General features: G+C 38.2%; 1 protein-coding gene across 3 annotated transcripts in view; it reads right to left on the bottom strand.

The window, feature by feature from the left end:
* Positions 1-27881, bottom strand: part of MAST2 (microtubule associated serine/threonine kinase 2) — a 258995-nt gene that overhangs the window by 206394 nt on the left and 24720 nt on the right. For all 3 annotated transcript variants that reach the window (XM_075003275.1, XM_075003272.1, XM_075003273.1), the window contains exon 3: positions 26749-26891. In XM_075003275.1, the coding sequence (XP_074859376.1) occupies positions 26749-26891 (143 nt within the window). The remainder of the gene's footprint in view (positions 1-26748; positions 26892-27881) is intronic.

Genomic DNA, 27881 nt, shown 5'->3' with positions numbered 1-27881 from the left:
TGAAACTACCCACTGGCTCACTAATTGAACTCTATTTTAAATTTGCTTGTCCATTCTCACACAATACATCTACACAACAGTGATCTTTCGAAAGACATTCTTGCAGACGACCACTTCTGAAAAAACTTTTCAAAAGAGCATGTCCACACATAAAAAGGCAAATTAAAAAAAACACTCTTGATAAAGAGCCTCCAACTAGCCCTTGCTCTTTTGAAAGAACGAGCTGGGGATCAGAAAAATCTGGCACCATGAGGACTGCTCTTTCAAAAAGGGTCCCAGGAGCATCTACACACCTCCCACCCCCCACCCCCCAACAAAACAATCTTTTGGAAAAAAGGCACTCTTACTCATCTGGGAGAAGGCGGCAGCTGCCAGAGAAAGTGATGCATTCTTTAGATTTCAGATCAAAAGAATGCATTTTGTCTGTAGATGCTCCGCTGGTTCTTTCAGAAAAGGCCCATGGGTTTTTTTTTTTTTTAAAAAAAGATCTTGCTAGTGTAGGTGCAGCTATACTGTATAAATGAAGCAACAGCTGATCTCAGAACACATTTAAAAGCTATCCATGTCCAGAAAACATTTTTTAGCTAGACATACTGCTTAACAGATCCTAGATTCATCTTCTCAGTGTTCCTGCTCATATGGTCTATATTAAGCACTCTTGTTTTGCAGAGTTTTCTGTCAGCATTTCTTCTCAACAATGCTCTTTCAAAAACATGTTTATATTCCTTATAGCAGTTATACAATATCCAGTCTGGAAATAATTTAGTGTACACCATTGCTTATGGCTTTATTGGATCATAAATGTGCTAGGTGCTTCACAAAAGACTTAGAGCCAGTCCCTAACTCGAATTTACAATCTAAAAATGTTGTAAATGTGATAAAAAGAAGAAAGATGACAGGACATACAAAGACAATAGCCACATCAGTAGCATCACTTGGCTCTGTTAAGAGACACTTTCTTGATAGGCCTGTTAAGCTGTTATATAAAAAGGATACAAATGTAAATATTATTGACTCACTTACCGTATAGATGATTATCTCTATATTCTGACCCTAACTTATGTCATTAGGGGGTTAAGGCAACAGATGCTCACAAGGGAGGAAACACTGCTCCTTTTCAGGACAGCAACACAGTGATCCCATCTACTCTGCCTGATTCCCTACTAAGCTGATGGTGTTCCATTCTCCCAGAGCATATATGAGGGCAGAATTTTGTTTTAACCAATACAGGTTGAACGTCTCTCATCTGGCATCCTCAAGACTTGACCACTGCTGGATGAGAAAATGTGCCAGAAAGTGTAAGGTCATTAATGCCTAGCACATTACCAACATTTCCACTGCTTACTGGGCACTTAGAAGACATTTAGGGGTAAATTAAAACTACACTACAGCACAGAACATTGAGAGCCAGGATTGGTGGCGGGAAACAACTTTTTGGGACCACTGGAAACTTGACCACACCCCGGTAAGTGGTCATCTAGCTAATGAAAATTATGTTGCATAAACTGATGTTGCCGGACAAGAGAGTTTCAGATTAGAGAGATTCAACTTGTAATATAATTCCTCTTCCTACAAGCACTCAAGCAATCTTTGCAGCAATTCCAGCAAAACTTCTATGCCCTCTTACAGTGACATATTCAAAAGTCAGGAACACTAAAAACACTATTAAACCAAGGGTCTACAACCTTTGGATCCAGAGCGACTTGTGCCTCTTTAAGGGCTTCTTTGCGGCTCTGAACGCTATAACTGCAATGTTTTAAAAAAAACTCTTGATTATTTTTGATAAATGGTGACCACCCAAAAGGCCAAAAATAAACAATTCATATCTATATAGGAAATGGTATGTGATCTCAAAACGTTGGCTAACTCTCTCTACGGTCCTCCAGGGAGGGGGGAGGTTCGGGAGCAAAAGTCAGGAAGACAGTGGTACCAACACACACATATAGGGTGAGGAAATAGAATATGTTAAAAGTTTGTGGATATCCTGCAGTAAACATGAATCACATTACAAAGTGCTGTGCGCATGCTGTTTTTAAAATAGGGGATACAAAAAGCATGGTTTGATGTTATTTATGTAGGACGATCTCATATTCACATGCATTGTGATGCTTAAATTATTGAGTTTTTTAATCAAATTGGAAAAAATGGTTCTTGCTATTTTGGTTGCTGACCCCTGGCATAAACTGAAACAAACACAAATGTGACAAACCTTTTTTTTAAGCAAACACTGTTATTTGTCAAAGAAAAAAAAAAAACAAAGAACTTGATCTTAGCAAAGTGGAAAAACACCTCCAGACAAAAAAATAAATAAATCACAAAACGGTCATCTTTTTAAAAGGCACATCCACAGACATCTTGACAGCCAAAGAACACACATGCATTGCATTTCACATGTACAACATGTTATTCAAATATCTGTATAACTGTACTTTAACTGAATTTTGTATTTTTCCTATTCTTAGCTATGGATTTGTACCTACAGCATCTTTCTGCTACTAATAGGTTATAAAAACTATTACTACTGAATGTATATAATCTTATGCAGAAACAATTTTATTTCTTGAACTCGAAGTTTTATAAAAGGTATGAGTTTTAGCACATCCAAATCCTTTTTTAAATTTCATTTTGAAAAAAATCTAAGCCTACAAATTAAAGACACATTAAAATATGTTCAGACATCATTTGAAGTGTCACCTGGGCTTTTGTCTCAAAAACTGGCAGAGAATACCAATGCGCTAATTGAAATAAACAGTGTGCTATCCACAGGACATGTTTAGCATATGTTGCCTTCCATGGGGCTGATGAGGAGTTTTTTAAAATTTACCAGTGCTAAGCACTTAGGTTTCTATTTTCAAGCTAAAAATGTCAACAATAATCTCTTTGTGTTAACTATTTTTAAAATATTAACCTCTAATACTCCCTTTAACCAAGTAAACTGTGTGTTTTGGGAACTGGAAAATTGCGAAAAAGTAAAACAAAGATCACAAATAAGTAAGTCAGCACTGAAAGTGTCTTTTCCAAAAGTAAATTTGTTTTTAGGATTCAAAAGATCTGGAAAAAAAAAAATCAAGCCAAAAATCTGGATGGATGTTTCTGCCTCCATGACAGACCATTGTGTCTTACCGATGGAGAATAAGCTGGTGAATGTAACAAGGCAAAGCTCAATACTCAAAGCTATCATAATTTTAAATTAGATATAATTATCTTCAACAAAACCAGGCATTGTGGAAAGGGGCTCTGGAACAGCTGCTCCTCTTCAATTTAAATGCTCATTTGTTTTACAGTGACCTAGAAATCAGCATCCTCCTAACCAAAAGCCAATTAGATAATGGGTTCTTTTTCAGTTTGCAGAATACTAATTTTTCTTAATCTCTTTAAAACTAAAAAGCAAAGCAAAAAACTGCAGATGATGCTACAAGTACAAGTTGCTTTTGCCACAGTATGCAAAGCCCAGATCTTCCAGACAAAAATGAAGTGAAGGGCTAGATGTTAGGGTTATTTTTTCTAAAGTTTCCAATTTAACATCATAGAACACTAAAAACTGGAATACTAAAACTGGAAGAGACCTCCAGAGGTCATCAAGTCCAGTCCCATACACTCACAGTAGGCCCAAGTACAATCTAGATCATTTGTGACAGATGTCTATCTAAAATGTTCTTAAACATAACCTATGATAGAGATTATACAAGCTCCCCAGGCAATTTATTCAAGTGCTTTAACCATCCTGACAGTTAGGAATATTTTTTCCTGATGTCCAATATAAACCTCCCTTGCTGCAGTCTAAACCCACTTCTTGCCCTATCCTCAGAGGTAAAGGAAAACAATTTTCTCCCCCCTCCTTTTAACACCTTTTTAGGTACTTGAAAGCTGTTATGTCTCCACTCTCACTTCTGTTTTCCAAACAAAAACCAATTATTTCAGTCTTCATTTCACAGATCACGTTTTCCAAACCTTTGATCATTTTTGTTGCTTTTCTCTGGACCCTCTCCAATTTCTCAACATCCATCTTGAAATGTGGTACCCAGAACTGGACACAATACTACAGTTACAATACAGTACTCTTAAAAAACACCCGCTAGTGTCACAGCATGGATGAAATTGCAATGTACTGGAAAGTAGCTCTCAGGTTTGGCACAGTCACAGTATATTACCAAACAAATCAAGCAACTTCAGAAGTTCAGCCACAAGGAAACACAAAGGCTTATCCTCACACAGAGGATAGGACATCTGTTAGCTGCAACAGGAGTATTCCACCTTCCCTAAATGCTAAGCAATTAGAAATTACATAGAAGTGGCATTGCAGTAAATTTTCTAGGAAGCTAGTTTGATTTTTTATAAAAATCAAGTGACTACTGTCCACATTTTTAAAGAGAGACAAAAACAAAATACCTGAGATATTTTCAGCATCTATAACCGAGATCACAAACTACATACTCACCAAAATACCACTGAATGGGAAAATAACGATTTAGCAAACCATTTAAGATTTAAGCACAACACCAAGAAAATTCAGCAATTGTGCATGCCCACTACTAGACAGAAATGATAAAATCATTATGAAGAATGCAGGAAAAAGAAATATTCAATAAATATTATATTTTAAAGGAGAAGAATGAATGTATTTGCATTATGGAAGGATAATCAAGTAGCTTCCAAGCCACTAATAAGGATGTTGAACACATACTCAGGATAAACACTTTTAAATAAGCAGGCATAGATTCTATACCCAAAAAGAGTTGAAGGAACAAATATTTCTTAAAAATTAACCTCGGAAAACCAAGCAAATTCCAGAGAACTGGAAAAGTGCTACTAGTGAGACAACATTTTTTATTCTGGTTTGGTTTTTTATTGTTTTGGTTTTGGGGCGAGTATTTGTTTTGTTTTGGTTAAACTGAATAGATAAAGCAAGGAGCTCAAAGTAGAGCCTTGCAAATCCGTGGATATCCACTTTATATTCATCAGTACCCAAATATGTGGATGCAGATCAATGGCTCATTTTTGCATATTTGGATGCAGATACAAATTTTTAAAAGTAATTGAAATAATAAATTTGAGGACTGGAAAATTTGTTTTACAATGAAACGCAAAGAATTCAGTCTGTTCAGTTTGCCAAAAATAATATAAAGTTGACTTGAATACAGGGTACAAGAACCCTCAACAAGGAAAAATTCTAGGTACTATTCTACTTGAGAAAGGCAAAAGAAGAACTAATGGCTGGACTTAAAATTAGAACTGTGTTCCTAATTTCTAACAGTTAGTAACTGAAACAAGCTTCAAATCAAAGTGGTAGAGTCTTCAACTCTGCGGGGATTCAAAGTAAGAATTTCTAGAAGATACGCTTTATTTGAACTCAAATTACTGGTCTCAATGCAGAAGTTAATAGGTGAAAATTCATATTCTGTGACACACAAGAGATCAGAATAGATGACTCATGGTCTCTTCCCGATTTAAACTTCATAAATTTATTATTTTATTCCACTGAAAAAGGGATTAGGGTCAAAAAAATTTCAGCTACTTTCAAAACAGGCCATTTAATAACACTAATATAATGATGTATGCCAAAATATGCAAAACTTTGCAAACTTCTGATAACACAAGGGGACAATTTACAATAAAACTCTTTAATCTCTTAAAAATTATTTTAGTGTCATTCTTAATATCCTTGATTTAGCAACACAAATTATGAATTAGCAAAAGGAACTTTTAACCAGTCATCCACTACTACTTCCAACCACAGAAGTTTAATTTTGTTTAGTTTAACATGAACGCATTTTCAGTCCTTAACCTAATAGAATATATAAGAAGCCATTTCTGAGCAAACGTAGTAATGCTCCAAACCACAATCAGCTGATTGAGAGAAGTGTTAGACTACATGCTCTGTGAGGAAAAACAGTTTTAATTGCTAATTTTAAAATAATTCACATAGCCTTTCATTCTAGAAGAACTTTAAAGTGGTAAATTATTAGGCCCCAATCACACAATCATATCAGCATGGGCAGCTCCCTGTAGCTATATGGAACCCCACTGAATTTAATCAAGGTCTTAATAAAAAGTTCTGCAGAACACATGGCCCAAAATCAAAACAAAAAGCAGTCAAGTAGCACTTTAAAAGACTAGCAAAATGGTTTATTAGGTGAGCTTTCGTGGGACAGACCCACTTCAGACCATAGACAGACCAGAAGTCTGCATAGTTTGATCTGGATTAAGACACATTGATCTTCACATGTGCAGTTTCTGATGTCTTAATTGCTTTAACTGTATATAATTCTGTAATTGTATTACCAGATATATACTTTTCTGGATGGGGTATATATAGAGAGGAGAGAGAAAACAAGTCAATAACAAAAGAAAGAGCTAGCTCTTTGAAAATATTTATTTCTTACATAACTTGTTAGACTTACTTTCCCATAATTACTATCTGATCCAAGTACCACTTTGCTCCCTCAATGTATATAACCTGTTCTTTCATTTCAAAAGACCATCTTCACTATTTTCTGATTTCTACGTATTTCCTTTTTTTACCTTCAAAGGTGATGGTGAAAGAGAGAGAGAGTAAGCAGATTGCTAGCAGTAACATTTTTCCTTTTCATTCTATACAATCCATAGCAAAATCAACACACTTGAGCACAGAAATACAGATCACCTTGAGAGCTTTATGCTAGGAAACATGCTGAAATGTAGCTGACTGCCTTCAGGACAGTGAATGCAGACTGCACTGAGGTAGAGCTCCATTTTGCTGATAAACAAGTAATTGGTTTAGAGACGTATTTTATAATATGAGAGATTATGCTCAGATCTCCTCTTCTTGTGAGCATGGTTATAAATACAGCTGCTAGGACGTGGAATTTAGCATTCAGTGCAAAATTTAGGTAGTTTAAAAAGGTATGTCAAGATTACCAAATATCAACAGACCCAATATTTAGAGATTAACAAAACAGTCCTGACTGAGATGATTCATGCCTAGAGAAAATCAGTTTCAGATCCAAAGTCTACTGCTAAAAGACACTATAACAAAACTGTCCTATTTAGGATGCTGGGCACTTTGCAGAACTGGTTTTTTAAAATGAGGATGATGAACTAACTTTTAAAAATGAAAAAAATGACTTTGAAAGAGCTGTTCAATCTAATCAGTATTTCAGTGACTTGAGTTAAAATCTCCTTATTAAATATAATTTCATATATAGATTGCTACGTTAAGAGGAGTTTCATCTGTTACCTAAATGTGACATGGGAAAAAAGCTGTCTAGAGTTAGGTTATTACTTACTATGTAGCATAATTTTTTTTTATTATTGTAAGTTAAAATTTCTGTAAAGTTCACTTTTTACAAAACTCTTCTCGCTCTCTAAAGAACAGTTTCTTTAGTTATTAAAGCAGAGACAAAAATGGAGGGTCAGAGAAATAGCAAATCAGAATGAAGGGACAGTAGCTTGCTCAATTTTATTTATTTATTTACTTACTTACTTAGAGGAGAGGCTCTGTCTCCTAACAAGACTAGACAAAACATTGCTTTAGTATTACATTATTTATTTTCAAATACTTCTGATATCTAGCACATAAATGCTGCAAAACCCACATGTTCCCTGGAGCACGATTAATCACTTCACTTAATGCAATTTTGCTGATACCAGAAACTATTCAAAATTTCCCAACCAAAATAAAAGAATCTCATTTTACTGGATTTATCACAGAAGGCCAGATCAATTATTATGCTGCAAAAAATGGATAAATGAAAGTTGTCAATGATTCAGTCAAAACAATCATACTAAGAAAAATGTATTTATGGTGCACCTTGACCTGAACTCAGAACAAATGCAATGTACTAACTTTGACTACAATACTTCTCTGATACCAATTTTCAATTAACATTAATTTTAATTACATAAGCTACATACAGTAAACGCTTTCATATCTGGCAGCCCCGGTACTGGATAATAGAGAGGCGTACCTAGCAATGCATAATACTAAAGAAAAACAAGATTACATACAGAAAACCCTCCATTTAACAGACTAATGGAGAGAGTGGTGTCCATTAAAGCAGAATGCCTGTGAGATACAAGGGTTTACTACCCACCCATTTACCCATGCCAAGCTCCCCCAGCCCCAGTCCCCCTTCTCCTGCCCCTCCCCACAAAAAAGCCGGGGACACACTACTGTAGACAGAACTGCGGGAGCCTACCATGCAGATGGAGCTGCCAGACCGCAGCAGGGACCCCACCATGCACCTCAAGCAGTGAGAGAGACCCTGCCATGCACACCTCAAGCTGCCTCGCAGCATGTGGCTGCAGACAACACATGGCTGGGGAAACCGCCACCATGCCAGTACCACCACAGAGCTGTGGTAAGTCCCTTAACATTTTTTTTTGAGGGGGGGGGAGGGCAGAGGAGGGAAAAGGTTAGAATTTTGTGGACTTCAGAAATAATGGGTTTGTCCATTGTTCCCAAACTCCACTATATTGGGGTCCATAAAAATCAAGGATTTACTGTATTAAAAAAACAAAAATTTTTGCAGAGTACTTTATTACCCACAAGAGTAGTATTGTACATTCTAAACTTATACTGTATTTGCTATATTCATGTTTACATTCACTATATTGTATTTATGGAAAATGTAACTAAAATTACATGTGGCTAAAATACCACTTATTTGACAGTTCTGGATGATACAGTTTACTGTGTATCACTATACCACTATGGTAGCAAAATACTCTGATTCAATGAAATCTAGTCACAAGCATTTTAAATTTGTAAAGAATAGAAATAAATCCAGACATCCACTAACTCTTTGACTGCATCTGAATTTGAACATTCAAAATAACTGAAAAGATGAGTTGACAAAACTTGCAGAAGAAATTATTAAATAAAAAAAAAGTATACACTTTTGCCTTGAAGAACCTATATTCTGTGTCCACTACAGCAGACCTGATGGCAATTTCAAATGTAAGAGCCACTGAGAGAGTTCATAAGTATAAGCAAGACTGGAGGAAACTTATTATTTAGGGTGTGAAGTCCCTAATAACTACTCTCAGAATAATGGAAACATGCAGTGACATAAGCAAACCTGTGATCCCATTTGCAAGGTGAGAACACCACTTGAGCAACTTTGTCCCAGGTGCCCAATGTGCATTCCATCCCCATTACTCCATGGTCAGAGGGACTGTGCCACATCTGAGAGTGCATAACCAATGCCCACAGTGGAGAACCCAACCCCATGACACATGTTGGGAAGCAGTAGTGATGTCAATATCTCTCGTTAACTACCAACCCACAATATATACCACTCCCCTTAATCAGGAAACCAGATTATAGCACCCATCCTGCACCTCAGCCATTTGTGCCCCATATCCTTCTCACAAACCCCAGCTAAATTCTGACGTATGTCTGGACCACGATTTCTTTCCCAAGAACCATTAACTCTTCACTATATCCCCAGGGCCTCTCATCTCCCCCTTCACCTCCAGATTCCCCAAAATCTCCACTATCCTCTGCCCCAATGGGCTGTGTGGAAACACTTTTTTGTGAATAGGTCTTCACTCACTATCCACCCTCTCCAGTTGCTAAGGGGGTTCTCCATCTGTTCATATCTGACTGGAGCTTCTGGAATCTTAGCTCCAAACCACTCCACCACCCAGATAAGTCCCTAGGGGTGAGGTAGTTCTGAAGACATTTTAGTAGGTGTCTGGGTCATGGCAGCCTATCAAGGTTTACAAAGGATCCCATTACAACTTGTTTTATTGTTCACATATTCTCCTTGCTCATGGATTTTAAACTACTGCAAGGGGAAAATGATGCCAGAGCTTTGTGTGACAACAACATTGATTGCTATTGTCCCTTGGGGTTTCTATAGGTTCCATTTAAATGAAACGTTGTTTAACTTTTTACATCTTTTTAATACATCTGTTTTACTAATAACTTTTTAGGATTCAAAACTAGGATGACAATAGTGAATTTAATTTATTGAAGTGCTTTCTTGGAGTAAAGTCAAAACAGTTCCACACTTAGATCTGACACACAGATTGTAAGCATTACCTGAAATTTACAGAGATTTATAACAGCCATAAGAAAGCTCTCAGCTTCTTTCTACTACTTGATCTGGTTTTTGCAACTATTTTCCAATCAGTAACATTCATTTTCTTGATTATAAACTGCCATTTACATGCCATATTTAAAATAATTCGGTTAGTTGGACAGAAAGTCTTTGTTTTTCTTTTTCGAGTGGAAAATGAATCAGATAGCAAACATTCATTCATTCAGAAATGTAATTTTCTAGCCAGGATCACAGGAGGCGGTGGTCAGTATTGTATTTAGAAATATTAACGTAATTTAAAATATATATATTTATTATGCTTTTTTTTCTGTGAGTTGCTAGTTAGGCAGTCTTTTACTTCCACTTTGTGCCTTTGCATTTGATTTAGATACAGAAAAACTACCTGAAAGGATTGGACACACTATAAATGCTATTTTTCTTTATTTGCTAGCACAGGTACGCAGCATTGCTCGGGTCCTTAAAGGTGGTTTTTTTTTGTTTTGTTTTGTTTTGTTTGTTTGTTTAACTAAAAGGAAAATGTACATGCTTTATTCAAATAGTCAGGCTCAGGAAAGGGAGTAGTGGCTGGAGGAAGCAGGGTAGGAGACTAAGTGGGGGGCATAGAGCAGAAAGTAAAAGGTGCAGGAGCCAGGTGAATGGATGGGGAGAAAAGGGTCAGGGCAGGAGGTTAGGTGTGTGTGGGGATGGGCTGTGGCCAGGGAGTGGGGATACATGAATGAGAGCAGAGGCTGAGAGAGATGTGGGGGCTAAGGCCAGGTGGTGGAGGGTGCAGGATTGAGGGTAGGTGGAGATGGTGGGGGGTGAAGGGTACAGGATTAGGTATGTGATGGGGCTTATGCAAGCAAGGACAGGGGGTTGAGGACACAGTGCTAAGAGGAATGGGAGGTGCTTACTGGGGACTTCCAGGGTGGCTGGAGGATGGTGGGGGAGGTGGACCAGGGCTCCTGTCCCTGGCCTCAGTATCTGCGGGGGGGGGGGGGGAATAGTCCCAAGGGACAGGATGATGGAGTGGAGCACTGGGGCCAATGGCTGAGTGGAGGTGACACATACCTATCTGGTGGCCAAAGGAGTGGATAGCCCTGTTTCCATGTGGTCACCGTGTTCCTGCTATGGCTGCCCCTGGGGTCATGGGTCATTTGGTCCCAGAGTATAATGGGCAGCACTCAGGACTCTGAATCCTACAATCTGAATTCATATCTCAGTGAGACATCCTGGTGCTGTGTTGGTTTGCTGCAAAGCCCTGGGTGTCTTTGTATGTGCATTTGAGCGAGGTTTTTCCACTCTACTCTGCAGTGATTAGGCCCAGCTAGGGTACTGCATCCAGTTATGGGCACCACATTTCAGGGAATATGTGGAGAAATTTGAGCTGGTCCAGTGAAGAGCAACTACAATGCATAAAGGTCTAGGAAATATGACCTGTAAGAGAAGAGTAAAATAGTTGGGTGTGTTTCGTTTGGAAAACGAAAAGTTAGAGGGGACATGACAGCAACTTTCAAGTACCTAAAAGGGTGTTACAAGGATGAGGGAGAAAAATTAATTCTCCTTAGCCTCTGATGATAGGACAAGAAGCAATGGGCTCAAGTTTCAGCAAGAAAGGTTTGGGTTGGACATCAGAAAACATTTCTTATCAGGGTAGATAAGCACCAGAATAAATTGCCTAGAGTGATTGTAGAATCTCATCATTACAGATATTTAAGAACAAGTTGGATAAATATCTAACAGGAATGATACAGATGGTGTTTGGTCCTGCTGTGAGGTGCAGGTGACTGGACTTGATGACCTCTTGAGGTCCTTTCTCGTTGTAGTGTTCTATGATTCTTCAGTATCATTGTTCCCCCTAGTCACGGCCCCCAGTGTTGAGTCTGATGTACCATAAAATCATAGAATCCTAGGGCTGAAAGGGACTTCAGGAGGTCATTGAGTCCAACCCCCATGTCTTCCCTCCTCTCAGCGCTCCTCCCTTTACTTGATCTGGAAAACTGTAAGATATCCATCATGTCTCACTGTCCAGGCCCATACAAATCATAACCTTGGTTTAATTTAGGGAAAGAGGAAACTGCATACCAAATTTTGTGTTCATAGCTTTTGCGGTTTAAGAGGAGTTCTTGAACAAATGTAGCACATACAAAGTCTCTAAAATATATAGAGACACGATATTGTGACAATTGGCCAGTTTCATTTATTCTTCTGCTAAAATTTCTCTGGATATTTTTCAGCCAATTTTTTTCTCATAAACCATTGCTTTAAAGACATAATATGAATTTAACACTAGTAATAAACCACTTAAACAGCATGGCCTCAAAAAGGCTCCCAAGTGTAGCAGGGAAGAGGGAAAATAAGGTGCAACTCAGGCCACCCCTCTTCCCAGCAGCCTCCCCAGTCCCAAAACTCTGCAGTGGAGAAGCATTAGGATTCAGGCAGTAACTCCTCCCTTGCCCCATGGCTTGGGGAAAAACTGCATGTAGCAACTAGCCAGAGATTCCAACAATACAGAGAGCTAAACAGAGGGGTGAGGGTAGAAAAATGGACTCAGCTAGAGCCACTCTTCTTCCTCCAAGCAACTCCCTCTGGATCTGAAACAGACCAAGGGAAATCTCATGCACTGTGTGGGGCATCAAGCCTCATATGGTGCTTTACCCCCATCCATCTATGCTGGCCTGTGAAACAGCCACGGGGAGAAAACCAGCTTGAGACTTATTATTCCAGGACTTTAGGAGAGGAAATCATGGGGGAAAAAAAAAAAAAAAAAAAATCAAAACTGAAAATTGTATTTGTGAAATCACTGTTATTTTAAAAAATATTTTTGATATTTTACTCTGTTGTGCAACCAAGTTAAATCATGGCATATTCAATTGGTCATAATTTTTGCTAGCTTCAGGGCACTGAAAACCATATCCGCAAAGAACCCATTTTGAAGCACTTGGAAGAGAAGAAAGTGATCAGGAATAGTCAACATGGATTCACCAAAGGCAAATTATGGCTGACCAACATGATTGCCTTCTATGAAGAATTAACTGGCTCTGTGGATATGTGGAAGGCGGTGAGATATACACGGACTTCGGAAAAACTTTTGATAGTCTCCCACAGTATTCCTGCCAGCAAGTTAAACATATATGGTCTGGATAAAAGGACTGTAAATTGGATGAAAAGCTGGTTAGATCATCAGGCTCAATGGGGTGCAATCAAGGGCTCGATGTCTTGCTGGTGATCGGTATTAGGTGTCAGAGGGGTAGATGAGTTAATCTGTATCTTCAACAACAAAAAAGAGTCCTGTGGCACTTTATAGACTAACATTTTGGAGCATAAGGTTTCATAGGCAAAGACCTGCTTCATCAGCTGCATCTGACAAAGCGAGACTCTGCCCATGAAATCTAATGCTCCAAAATATCTCTAGGTCTATAAAGGCACCACAGGACTTCTTGTAGTATTAAGCAGAGTCGTCCCCCCCAGGATTGGTCCCAGGCCTGGTTTTGTTCAAATCTTTAATTAACGACCTGGACAAGGGGATGGATTACACCCTCAGCAAGGTCACAAATGACACTAAGCTAGTGGGAGAGGTAAATATGCTGAAGGGTAGTGATAGGGTCCAGAGTTACCTAGACAAATTGGAGGATTGGATCCAGAGATATCTGATGAGATTTAACACGGAGAAGTGCAGAGTCCTGCACTTAGGACATAAGAATCCCAATCATTGCTACAGGTTGGGGACCGACTGGCTAAGCAGTAGTTCTGTAGAAAAGGACCTAGGTGTAACAATGGAGGAGAAGTTGGACTTAAATCAACAGTGTGCCCTTGTAGCCAACAAGGCTAACACAATATTGGGCTGCATTAGTAGCACCACTGCCAGCAGATCTAAGGGAGGGATTATTCCTCTTTATTCAACACTGGTGAGGCATCATCTGGAATATTGTGTCCAGTTCTGTGGCCACCATTACAAAAAAGATGTGGACACATTGGAAAGAGTCCAGCGGAGGCAACAAAAATGATTAGGGGGCTGGACTTATGAAGAGAGGTTGAGGAATTTAAGCTTATTTAGTCTACAGAAGAGTGAAGGGGGGTTTGATAGCAGCCTTCAACTACCTGAAAGGGGATTACAAAGAGGATTCAGAGAGGCTGTTTTCAGTGGTGACAGATGACAGAACAAGAAGCAACGGTCTCAAGTTGCAGTGGGAGAGGTCTAGATTGGCTATTAGGAAAAACTATTTCACCAGCGCTGGTATGGGTTACCTAGAAAGGTGGTAGAATTCCCATCCCTAGAGGTTTTTAAGTCCCTACTTGACAAAGTCCTCGCTGGCAGGATTTAGTTGGATTGGTCCTGCTTTGAACAGGAGGTTGAACTTGATGACCTCCTGAGAGCTCTTCCAACCCTATGATTCTACATAGGAAGTGTCCTAAATGGATTTAAACAAAGTTGATCCCAGGCAGAATGTTTAAATTCCAAAGTTCACCCAAAAGCTTATTTTTATGGCCATGTTATAAGCTCTGAAACTAGAGTTTAACAATGGAAAGTAGCAACATTCGTTACATCACGTGATCGCATTATATCTTCAATTAAACCTTTGTTGCTTCAAGCACTTTAAAGAACAAAGGCTGCGATTAACCTAGACCTCACCCTCATACACACTAAATATATTAAGGGCATTCCTGAATCATGAGGTCATCCTGAAAATATAAATCTCCATGGATTCCATCACAACACAAAATTCACAGTGTTATAAGAGGGTGTTATTTAAAGTATAAAATTAAAAGCTCTCATTAAGTTCTCGACAGCACATGTAATTTATCAGTCTCAAAAATATTGTAAAGGTTATTTTAGAAGGTTAATTACATTTTACTACCCCTTATAACAGATCTGACAACTTCTGACAGAAATCAAATCCCATATTACATTCATGAATTTTTCCCCTTGTCAATAATCTAAAAAACTCATTGTATACTCTCAATACCTCAAGAACATCAAAATGGTCTTACTGGATCATAACAATGGTCTATGTAGCCCTGCATCCTGCTTTCTAACAGTGAACAATGGCACATACTTCAGAGGGAATGAACAGAACAAGACAATTATCAAGTGATACATCCCTACTTGTCCACTTCCAGTTTCTGTCAGTCACCGTCTAAGAACACCCAAAGATGGCTGCTTCCCTCACCAGCTTGGCTAGTAGCCACTGACGGACTTATCCTCCAGGAACTTAATCTAATTCTTTTTTGAACTCAACTGTATTTTTGTCCTTCACAACATCCCCTGGAAACAAGTTCCACAGGCTGGCAGTGCACTGTGTGAAAAAGTATTGCCTCTTGCCAATGAATTTAATTGAGTGACCTCTAGTTCTTGTGTTATAAGAAGGAATTACATTTCCTTCTTCACTTTCTCCTGACCAAATAAGATTTTACAGAGCTTTATCATATCCACCACTCTTAATCACTCTTTCAGCAAGAAGCTAGACAGGTGCCAAAATAGTCTGTATGCAGATTCCCTACCCCAAGTCAGGAACCACGTAACTGCAAATCCATCCACTATGTCCTGTATGCTTGCTGTCACAATTCTGCAGTGACAGACAAAGACATGCATATGTGCATAACAATCATCACCACAGCAGCTCCTCCATTTCCCACTGACTCTCAGCAATTCAACATTCCAAAATCCTACAGTGCATTCACCACTTGCTTCTCCAATATCAATGCAGCTCTGATTCTGGTATCCATGTGCTGGGGAGCTGCGATGAGCTTAATACAGAGATCCAGGAATGAGGCTGTGCACATCCTGAAGTTCTGCAGCCACGCTCATCGTCCCAAGCTTACATTATGATTAAATGCCATCAGCCAGGCCCAGAAATAATGCTCCTCCTTCTGCAGCTGCTCTATTAATGCTAACAACAGTCTTGAATAGTAACAGAGATAGCCATGCTAGTCCATATACTATCAAAATGAAAAAGCAGTAAAATAGCACTTTAAATACTAACAAAATAATTTTTTAGGTGATGAGCTTTCATGGGACAGACCCACTTCTTCAGACCATAGCCATACCAGAACAGACTCAATATTTCAGGGATAGAGAACCAAAAATAGTAATCAAGGTTAAGTTGATCTATTGCAGCAAGTCCCTCACTGATTTTAATTTTTAATTAACTTGCATAAAATAGTTCATCCGCAGCAGACTAATCCACCAAGAAGGACAATCATAACTCCTCCACCAGTATCACTGCTCCAAGAACTGTTTATTTTAAAATAAATATATACTAGTAATAATGAAGTCCTCCAAGGTGATTTACAATAGGACAATATCAAACTAGGCTAATTTTTATGCCAACCCCATCCTGTTAGAGGTAAACAGCAAAGCCAAACAAATATTAAAATAATATCCCTGATGCTATATAAAAAGATAACCAGTTATATTAATACAGGTACTACTGTACAAGGCTTACTGCAGCTTTGTAACAAAGTAAGCCATATATGGTATCAGTGGGAAAATTACACACTGCTAAGTATTATCCCGTTTAAATCTACGTATCACTTTTTATTCGAAAGTCACAGCTTCTTCAGCATTCTGGGCGGCTTACTCTGTCTCCCCTTAGATAGGGTTTCTCTCAGTCCTGTGTAACAGGGGAGTCCTCCTGCTCTGCACTGCCTGGACAGGGTTCCCTTCCCTGGGTGCTCTGGTTAACAGCAATACTTCTCCAGATTCTAGTCAGCTCTCCTTCCATCTTTCTGTCTTACTGACAGAGGTGAGTGGGGGCATTAGTCTTTGACAGGACCTTAATTGGCCCTAGGTGCTCCAATTACCCTGTAGTAACTTTTCCCTAGTCCACAGGGAATAAGGCCTTGATCACACTAGAGTTTACATACCTCCCATCTACTACTACTCCTGGGTCCATCTCAATATCTTGACTGGGGGGAGTGACTGATCCTTTAGGATTAAAAGAACCTTGTGCCTGTTTAATCTGATTTTCAGTAAATTCTCAACACAAAGACCAGCTGTCTGGGTAGTCCTAATGCCTAAGGGGACAGATACTTCAGCTTCTTGTTAACCAGTGAGGTGGTGGTACAGCTCACTTTTGTTATTGGCTTGTTGAACTCCAATGTTAGATTACCACCAGTTTCGGGTGTATTTACCCTGTTATTATTATGTTCTGAATTGGGTACTCTCAGCATTAACACACTTCAGGCATGGGCACAACTCCTAAAAAGGAAAAATAGCTACAGCTGTAAACACATGATCAGTGTTTTGTTTTAATTTCTTCCAAAAATCTTAAATACTACAATTTGGAAACTGGTTTCTTTCAGGTGCCTCTACCCACACAAAATGATTCTTTGTCAATGAGTAGCATAAAGCAAAGCCACTGCAAAAATTCTTGTGAGATATTTTCCATGGCTTTTCCTATGAAACCCCTAACAAGTTTGAGTAAATTATAAAAATCACCATTTCCTTTCCATTATTTGCATTCTTCACAAAAGTTGCAGCAGTATGTCAAAATAAAAACTGAACTTGAATGAACGCTGCAAAGGATGAGGCCTATACTGTTGCAAAATAGCTACGGATTCTGAATTGGTAGCACTAAAACTGCCGGAAGTTTTGTAGCAGCGAGGGGAAAAGACGACGACAGCTCAGCTGGAACTACCATGTGAACCCCAGTGGAAGCCACCCAACTCCCAGAGAAAAGAAGAAAAAGCCAGGATGAACTTCTCCAAATATCCCTAGACCCCGTACTTGGCACCAACAGCTGCCTATTTTCCCCGTCTAGATTAACAAGCCTACTCCTGCTGACAGATAACGTACTGCATTCTATCATTCAAATTATAGATGTCTGTACTGCAGTGCTAATGCCTGAGGCATTACAGTTTTACATAATATAATTTTGTTCTTACCTTTATCTTTTCTTAGTAAGGTAGAAAATTACATGTATAATTCTACATTAAGTGTAAGACCAGTGGTCATGAATCTAGTCAAGTCATCATGGCTATGTTTCATTCACCATATTTGTTGTGGAGATGTGACTAGCCAGAGAAGGCAAATTACCTTTGTTGTGTGTTAATCAGTTAAGATCGTTATTCAGTCCTAAAACGATTGTACTAAACTTAGCTGAACTGGAGTTCATTTGCATCTCCCTTTGCAATGCACATTGGCCAAACCGGACAGTCTCTGTGCCAAAGGATAAATGCACACAAATCAGACATTAGGGAACATAACACACAAACTTGTAGGGGAACACTTTAACCTCCTTTGTCATTCAATAATGGATTTAAAAGTAGCTATCCTACAAAAGAACTTGAAAACCTAATTACAAAGAGAGAGTTGAACTGGAGTTCACTAGCAATCATTTATTTGAATCTTCTCCAAGTCCGATACGATACTTTCAGAGACCTTTTATTCTGCTACCGCCCTTTCAAGCAGCAAGGATAATGAGAGTCAAAGGATTTCACTCCAAGTTCCACAAGATGTCAGTCCAGTTATCAAACAAAGAGTGAGATAAACAGTGATACCATGATCTTCCATCCTCAAATCCATAGGACCTCAGCAGCTACATAAAACCAAGGTCCCCAGGCCACAACTCCTTGCACCTATGCAGGTACACTGCAGAACTTAGGCCAAACTTTTCCCTAAAGTAACAGATTGGACACTATTCAATACAACTGTAATAGAGTAAAATGACAGTGAAGAAGGTTGTCAGAAGTCTGATCTATGATGTTTTTTAATTATGGTCTAGAGCAACTACTTGCTTTGAAATTCAAGAACCTGAGCTCTTTTTATTATTTCATAATATTAAGATATTATGCTTCTGTGTTTTAAAGTAGTGTGACTATTGGGGCATGAAGCAGACACAGGTCCTTAATTTCTCGGTAAATTTGCAAACTTCTTTTGCTTTTTATATTTTTCCTCAAAGCTATTTATAGAAATCTGAATACTGGAGATGTGGTATAATAAATACTATTATAATGACGCGCAAACAAGAAACTCGTACGTAATTTAGGACTCAAACTTGAGCTATTCAAGGACTATCTAAAATTACATATTTTAGATCTTTAGAAGTTCTCCTCCAAATCCAAGAAAAAAAATAACTAACCCTAATTTTGATGGACAAAAAGATATTCAACTACAGAACCATAATGAGAAGTTAAACCTAATGAATAGAGCAAATAATGGTTTAACATAAAATGATTATTTACAGTATTATAAATCCTGAAGCGTCAATACAGAGAAAGAGCTGTGCCGAATAAATAACAGGTTTCCTGGGCAATAGGATGGTAAGTTATTGGGCACAAGCTAGTACCATACAGGAAAATACATGCTAAATACGAAGTCATCAGCAAACAAAACTCAGTATTAAATTGTCATTTTCTAGTGAAGCAGCCGAGTAATTTCTGCAACACCTAAATGCAGAAGAGTGAGTACACAGGTGTTATAAAAAGCCAGTGTTACTTGAACTGTAGTAGCCTGAAACAGATTAACCAGACTACTCCACTATGAGAGGAAAAGGTCGTCATATCAGAAAGAGAAGCACCAGAAACAGAGAGCCAGGTCAAAATGCAAAGTAGTATGAAGAGGTGAACCTAACATTATATGACCTTCCTTTCTGCAGGAATATTTACAAATTCCCTGGTGACTACAACAAGAATGCCAGATTTGAACCAAACTGTGCAAGCTTGTGCAGAAGTGCGAGTTAAAGAGAACCAAGATAACCAAAAACAAACAAACCAACAAAAATAGTTGGATCAGGGGAGCCCATAAAACCCATTTCAATATCACTGTAAGAACACACTGCATCTGCTCAAGTGATACATCATGCTCTATACAAAATCTGAATAATATACTATTTTTGAGCCAAAAAGAAAAAACTTCACAAAGCTAATTTGCCATGCACACTACAGCAGTTTCTTTCTCCATAGTTATAATAGTGCTGCTGTCAGAAAGAGACCTGAGCCTCTGTGCCAAAATCGATTCAACAAGCTTTTTAGACACACAACACCACAGCATCTGAGGATAATGAGAGCTGCAATCATTCAAAATGACAGTCTACATGCCTAACAATTATCATAAGGAGAGTTCCAAGAATTTACATTTGCTCATCTCAGCTGACAATTCTCGGGATGCATAGAACGATGCTGGGGTTTTCTTTTGGACACAAATCAACTTTTAATTTAGAGAGCAACACTCAAATAGGAATTAAGTTGAAAAACATTTTAACATTTCCAAAGCAAAGGAAGCCACTGGTAAGAGCTTTGTTCAAATTACATGTTTAAAAAAAAAGAACATAATTTTATACTAAATCTAATGTTAAATAGCTACCACATAAGTATTTCTCATATGTATAAATGTAGATATATAAATAAACTTAGGTCATTTATTTTCAGTGCCATTTGCCAGCTAAGGCTGAAAAATAATCTATCCAATGCTGCCACATGCTGGGATGCTCTGCCATGGTGCATATTTACATTCCCTGTAATTATCATCACAGAAATAGCTATGTACAGAATTAGTTTTAAAACTTCTTAAATGTACTCCTACAAAAAAAAAAAGACAAAAGAGGCATTTAAAAAAATAAAGATAGCCAGTTTTCCACTAATACTACTCTGTATAATAATGAGATTATTCTTGATATATAGCAAAATTTCTACCAGAGAACTACTGAGGCCTTGACAGCTTAAGATAAGCCTCTGCAGGTGTTAAAAATGTAGGCAAATTATATAAATTAAACGTGTTAATTTGAAGATATCTGCAGCATCTTTTGACAGAATAGTCCAGTCCCCTGATTCTCCACTGTTGTCTTCTGTGACTCAATCTCATCTGCATGCTTGACCATATAGGTGTTCTCCCCACATTCTTGACCAACTGCTCTGTGCTTTCTCTCATGCTATCCAGCCCTTACACTTGGCATGCTCCCCCAAAATTCATTTGCCAAAACTTTATCCAAATTGCTCACAGATTTGCTTCTGCTGTGAAGCTTACAGTAAATGAATTAATTTTTTAAACCCAGTCATAAGTGTGCATTAACTGAGACTGCATGTTATGTAACTCTGTCCAAATACATCAAACTCTTAATCACCTCAATGTTTTCACATGTTTATTTCAAGGTGCAACTTCCATAACTTTACACCGCAATGTATCAAATTAATTGATGCAAGCATAATTTTTGTACCATCATATTCCTTCTTAACACTACAGAAATCTATGCAGTTCAACCTCTACAACCAAAATTCCAACTATTCATGTTTTGTTACACTGAAAATTTCATTGACTAGACAAACTTAGTTGAGGTCTCCCATAACAACCATCTCAAATATGAACAAGAATAAGAATATATGAATAAGATTATCTGTTTATCACACCTTAGCAAATTTCTACTGAACAGCTCCATGTCCACTTATCAATACAAATGAAGAGTACTCTCACCAAATACAAACTCCTCCTTCTGTAGCAAACAGTACTCTGTACACCAGCAACAACTGCTCGAGGTCACCTAGGATTTAAGTATAATACAAAAAGCCCTGTCCTACTTCAATAAAAATACTAAATGGCACCGGAGTCTCTCACGTTAAGAGAAAATCTATCCAAACAGAAAAACTGTTTTCTTAAATGTTTTCTGCCATCCTAACTGCTAAGCTTAAGACAAGAGCAGCAAATGAGAGTGTAACACTGTAAACCATAATGCAATATTTTAACAAGTTAGCTCCTCCACATTACAGCTTCCAAAGCAAAGCAAAGCCACCACTCAATGCCTCCACTATGATCTGATCTCAACCATAAAACACATATATGCTGTGAAACCTCATATTAGCTGGTCTCCAGAGCCTCTGAACACTCTTTGCAGCAATTTGCCACATCTTGAAAGTCGGCCTTAAAAAAAACTTGACAAGTCTCTACCACCAGATGGCATTACTGCATCAAAGACTTAAGTGACTGCAGGGTAATATGCACAAGCTATTTAACTAAATACAGACCAAACATAAAAGCAACCCCAACTTACTGAAGTTCTCAAAAGATATACACATCCACATTTATTCAGTAACATGGAATTAATACAATTCTGAAATAGATCATTCTATAATAAAGGAGAGCTATGCTTTCTCTGTTGCAGAGCAATGACAATAATACTCTCAAACACCATTTTTGAGTACTTATTTATATTAATACACAAAAACAAATGTTATATGGCCATGAAGGTTGGTCTAAACGTGGCATACACGAAACCTAAAAAGCAAGAACATGAAAAACTGAGGTAAGCAATGACTATACATCAGAAATAATAAACTGCAACTTTATCTCTGTCCCAGTAGGGATGTCAGCAGACTTCCAGCAACCCTAACATCAAATTCCACTAAGCCCACTACTATTTCATCTTCACAGCTCTGCACAGTTATACACATTTATGACTAGGGGATTTTATTTGAGTATACTTGTATCTAGGACCTTTGTCCAATGTTCTCTGGAGCCAAGCATGTAAGGAGCTCCTCAGCTTCCCCTGATGTGGAAGGCTTTGCATCTGGATCCTTGTAGTTTCCAGCTGACTGCTCAAAACTGGAAAGGAGCTTGTCATCACATCTTTGGGAATGAAAGTAGCTGAAGTTGAATTGCTTCACACTATCTTTCCAAGGGAAACAGAATCAAGGCACTGAGTATATTGTTCCTTTTAAAACACAAACTAGAGATCCAACTCACAGGTCTGTTATGGGGAAGACCATAGTCCTAAGAGGTGGGTACAGATTACTGGATCATTTCTAACATCTCCAAAAAGCAGACTGCCTCTACCAGGAAGAGTTGTTACTCTGTCTTGGAGAATTAATGCAGTGTATACTATTTCAGTCACAAAGATCTTTTAGCTGATGCCATCAGGACCCTGGCTCTGGATATCATTCAGATCACGTGGTACTGCATATAAACAAAAGTGCTTAACGCAGAAAAGTTAGTTGTAACTTTCATCATTGGCCTCCATGGATTTGCTAAAGTTTTACAATTATCTACAAAGTACAGTTTGCCATATACATTTTATACCAGGCCAACAGAGACAAGAGGGGAAAAAAGCCCAAAGACTCAAAAGTTCTTCACAGAAGCCACTGTCTACTGACAGCCCCATTCAAAATAAAAATAATTCTTCCTCCTCAGATCATTGTCCTTTTGCTGACACAGAAGATGGGATCATCTATTTCTCTTATTCTGGGACCAGCTCTCTATCAGATACCCTGAGAGGAAACAAAATAGTCCTAGTCCTGATAGGCTGCAGTTTATCCAAGATGCACCATTCACTGTCAGATACTTCTTTTCCATGAGGAGAGGCAAGCAATGCTTGAGGGACTTTATATGAATCTTAAGACATCTGTTCTTCTCAAATTTGGCATCCCCTTAAATTGGACTCTTTCATAAAATAAACAATTCTAACATTTTCCATACTAAAGCATTCTCGCTAGCAATCCAACTTAATTACGCAATATCCTCTTTGGAAGGACTGACCAGTTCTGAACACAGTATTCAGATAAAAGCAAACCAATGACTTACATAATAGCATAACATTTTATCTATTCTTCGCCCATCCTGAAACACACTTGGTTTGCTTTTCTGACAGCATAAAGAACTCGCATCTTTACTGAGTTGTCCAATGCTCAAGTCTTTTTCCTGAACTGATGCAGCTCACTTAGAACCCAGAAGTTGTGCATAACACTCACCCAGACTCCCTCAAGCTTATGATCAGAAAATATGTCCAAAAGGTCAAATTTTCTGTAACTATCACAGGTAGGCGGTCAAGCCCTGTAGTGACTGCAAATACTGTAAAAAGCTTCAAGATGTCCCACACAAACAGGACTAATGGCCACTCTAGTAATTGCCATAGGTACCTTATAGCTAGAGTGGTTACAGGGATTCAGTGGAAGAGTGGCATGAAGTCACCACCAGAAAATCCTTACACACATTTAAAAGGCACAATAAGCTTGGCTGACATCTGCCAGTGCATGGCTCCCTCTGGAGGAGAGCACTGAGCACTGTGCGACTGTACAGGCTTTTTCCTCCTGAGTCAAGAATCCAGTATCAGAGAGGTAGCCAAGTTAGTCTGTATCTTCAAAAACAAGTAGTCCTATGGCACCTTATAGACTAAAAGATATTTTGGAGCATAAGCTTCTGTGGGCAAGACCCACTTCATCAGATGCATCTGACGAGGCAGGTCTTTGCCCACGAAAGCTTACGCTCCAAAACTTCTCTTAATCTTTAAGGTGCTACAGGACTTCTTGTTTTTGAAGAATACAATAGGCTCTGCTGCTTGGAGCCCATGGATCCGGTTTGCCACATATGTAAATACACCAAGATTTTCCTGTACTTGTAAAACACTCCCAGTTGTTTATGAGCTAATGTTCATAAGTAACTTAGCTGTTAGCCTTATTATTTGTATAAAAACCTGCAGTCAAGTCTCTGGAGGATTGTTTCTACTACTTTAACAATGTATTTAACAAATAAAGGCAAACTATAACAGGAGTCAGCATGCAGAAGTCACGTAGCTGGTAAGGGAAGGGAAAAAGTTTTAGAGGCCCGTGATGGATCACTCCATCTAGTGAATGCAAACACCAAAGGAAAACTAAGTTCACATTGCAAATCAAGTAGAGTAGAAACAAAGCATTTCAGTACATAAAAGTAAAGATGACTGTTTTCAGCATTCCACCTCTTCCTCTTTTCTACTTGTTTTAAGAAAATACATAAACAGTCGTGAAATAGCATACAAACCCATTACAAATGGTCAAACTGAGAATCAAAATTAAGCTACTCTACTTATCCATCCTTTTTCAGAGCAATTTTTCAAAAGTGATTAATTCTGCTGGAATGGAGCCTTTTCCTGTTGTAATTTGTAAAGCATCTTTCAATACCACAAGCACACTAAAACAGCTCCAAACATCTAAGTAGTTCCAAAGTCCCACAATTCATTGCATTTAATTAGGTGTTCATCTTCCCACAAGCTATTAGTCATTGTTTTGGAAACCAGCTTAATATAAAATTGAATACTAACAACTGCTGAAGTAATTTTAAAAGTTCTTATTTAAAAGCAGGAAAATTCAGAGTCATGGTTTCACCTCTGAATCTCTGTCCTTAATTAACCCCAACATTATTATAGAGAAATGAAAGTTTCATCATACACATCTGTGCCTGACAACCACTGAGGTAATTATTAAAATTTCAGCATTACAGATAAACTGCACTGCTTTAGTCAAAAATTTCACTGAAAAATAGTGCATCCCAAACTGTGAACTATAGCTGCCTTTGGTTCACAAAGAGTTCATAAGGGCACGAACTTCTGCGGAAAATAACTAACTGATGTGTCTTATTATTGTTTTGGGGATTTGAGAGGGGAGTGGCAAGGAAACATCCTAATTAAAAAAGTATTAAAAGTAAACTTTAAAGAAAAAAAAATCACTGAAGTTTTACCTATGAGCCTGCATCTTATGCAGGTAGCCTTCTGCAGAAAGTCTCTGTTGAAGAGGCTTCTAGCACCAGAAGGAATAGCACTAGCATTAGGACATAAGACAAGGATATTAAGGGAGAGACGTGTCTCCTATGTTTATCATGGGACAATTTTTTTTCAGCTGCAAACCTACATGTAGCTGACCTCTTCAATGATTTTTAGCATTAAAAAGTAAAGTAGACAATATGGCACCACTGTCTTATGTTTAGATTTTTCAGGTCTTGATATTATTGCCCAAAGTCCCCAGCCAGAATGTGTGATTTGTTTTCAAATCTTAGAAAATTTAAAGTATGAAGCACAAGAAACTACTAAAACCTTTAGAAGCCGAACACAGAGTTTATAAATGAGAGCCCATAAAGAAGAACTGAAGCAACAAAACAAAAAAGTTATGTCTAAGAATCAACCATTTCTCAAAAAGCCTTAGAATCACCTTATGTTGTGGCCATGTGAATTGCAAAATGTGAACAAGCACACAACACTGGAGAACTTCTACTTCCACCAGCAATAGACAGATGAATTATGAGGGGGAATAAGCATCCAAGCCACTTAAAATTAGCCCCACATCAAATATCATCCATTGAGGCACTGATGATGTTGAAGAAAATATCCAGGATTAGTCAATAAAACAAGTTAAGAAGAATCAATATTTTGCACTGAGGTTTGATGAATTTACAGACAAAGCTGACATACTAAGCTGGGTGTTCTAAAGCACAGGAGAGGTATTTAATCTTTTCCCCAATCTTGTGTTTTTGACTTGTTTTTTCCCAGATAATACATCAATTAGAGTATTTAAGGGGAAAGAAATACGAAGAGCTAAATGTCTCCATTTCAGAAGATATGTATCAAAAACAATCATGACTAGACCTGGTGAAAAATTCTCACAGACTTTTCAACAGGAAAATGTAGATACAATGGAATCAGAACTTTCTGCGGGAACATGTCAGTTCTGATGAAACTTTTGATGCAAAGACAACAACCAGGAAAGAGTCCCAGCCAGTCTGCTTGCAGTCTCCGGCCAACCCAGGCTGCCCAAGAACCCTCCACAGGTGCCTCCCACGTGCTGCCCCATACCCCTCAGAGAGGGCTGCCAGGGAAATTGGGCATTCCCAAGGAGACAGCTGTGCTACACAACTGCATTTTCCTGTCAGCTCTAACCAGAATAAAGGGTTGCATTATCCTAATAGAAAAGATATGGAAGGACAAAATCAAATGACTTCTCTATATAATTTTATTTGGAAAGCAGAAAAACAAAGCATTCTCAGACTCACCAAACCAGCAGTAAGAGAAGGAGCAGACTGTCCCAGAGACTGGTTTCTCATTCGGACTAGGTTTGAGGTTTCTCCAGATGGCTGCCATATTGATTGTCCCACTCCACTGTGTACACTGCTGGATAATGGAAGCAGCTGCTTTCCTTTAAAAAGCAAAAGTAATGTTATTTTTTTTCCTCGTTTAAGGAAGTATAGGTTACATAATACAATGCTTAACCAAAGGCAATGTATAGTCTAATGGTTTTCTAAATCTATAATCATTTTCAAGTCTCTTCTATGAACCCTTTTCAATTTATTAACTTCCTTCTTAAATTACCAATACCATACCTGGGCACGGTATTTTAGCAGCCCGCTACAGGTTCTCCTAAGTATGACTCCCAGGATCCAATCAGTTCTACTGGTGACATCATCACAATGAGAGCGAATGTTCAACTGATTATCTGTCACCACCCCCACATTTTTTTCAGCTTTCCACATCCTGACCATGGTCTACATTCTCTCTTACTAGATGTACACAGTTATATTTAGCCATATTAAAACACACATATTGTTTAGTTGTGCCCAGGCTACAAAGTGATCCAGATTCCTCTGAACCAATTATTTGTCCTCTTCATTATCACTACTCTCCCAATAGCTGCATCATCTACAAATTAATTACTTTATTTCTTCCAAGTTATTTGTAAAATTGTTAAATAGCACAAAGCAAAGAAAAAATCATCCTGGGATCCCACTGGAAATGCATACTCCGTGATGATTTTGCAGTTACAGTTCCATTTTGAGCCTATCGACCAATTTTTATTTTATATTGTTCTACTTTCTTTATCAAAATGTTGTAAGGAACCAAGTCAAATGCCTTACAAAAGTGTAAGAATATTTCTTCAATGTTTTGCTTATTGTCAGTCAAATTTACAACCTCATCGAAAAAGGTATTAAGTTATTCTGACAGGATTTATTTTCCCAAAAGCACATATTGATCTTCTTTATTAATTGAGCTTCATATCAGCTATGCTATTGCCTTGCTCAGGAGCAATGTCAGACTGACAAGACTTATAAGAGCCCAAGTCATCCTGTTCATCATTTTCAAATGCTGGCACAGCATTAGCTTTTTTTTCCTGTCTTTTGGACCTCGTGTG

Source organism: Carettochelys insculpta, chromosome 9 (assembly GCF_033958435.1).
Source record: "Carettochelys insculpta isolate YL-2023 chromosome 9, ASM3395843v1, whole genome shotgun sequence".
Lineage (NCBI taxonomy): Eukaryota > Metazoa > Chordata > Testudines > Carettochelyidae > Carettochelys > Carettochelys insculpta.
This window is presented reverse-complemented; position numbering and strand designations above follow the sequence as displayed.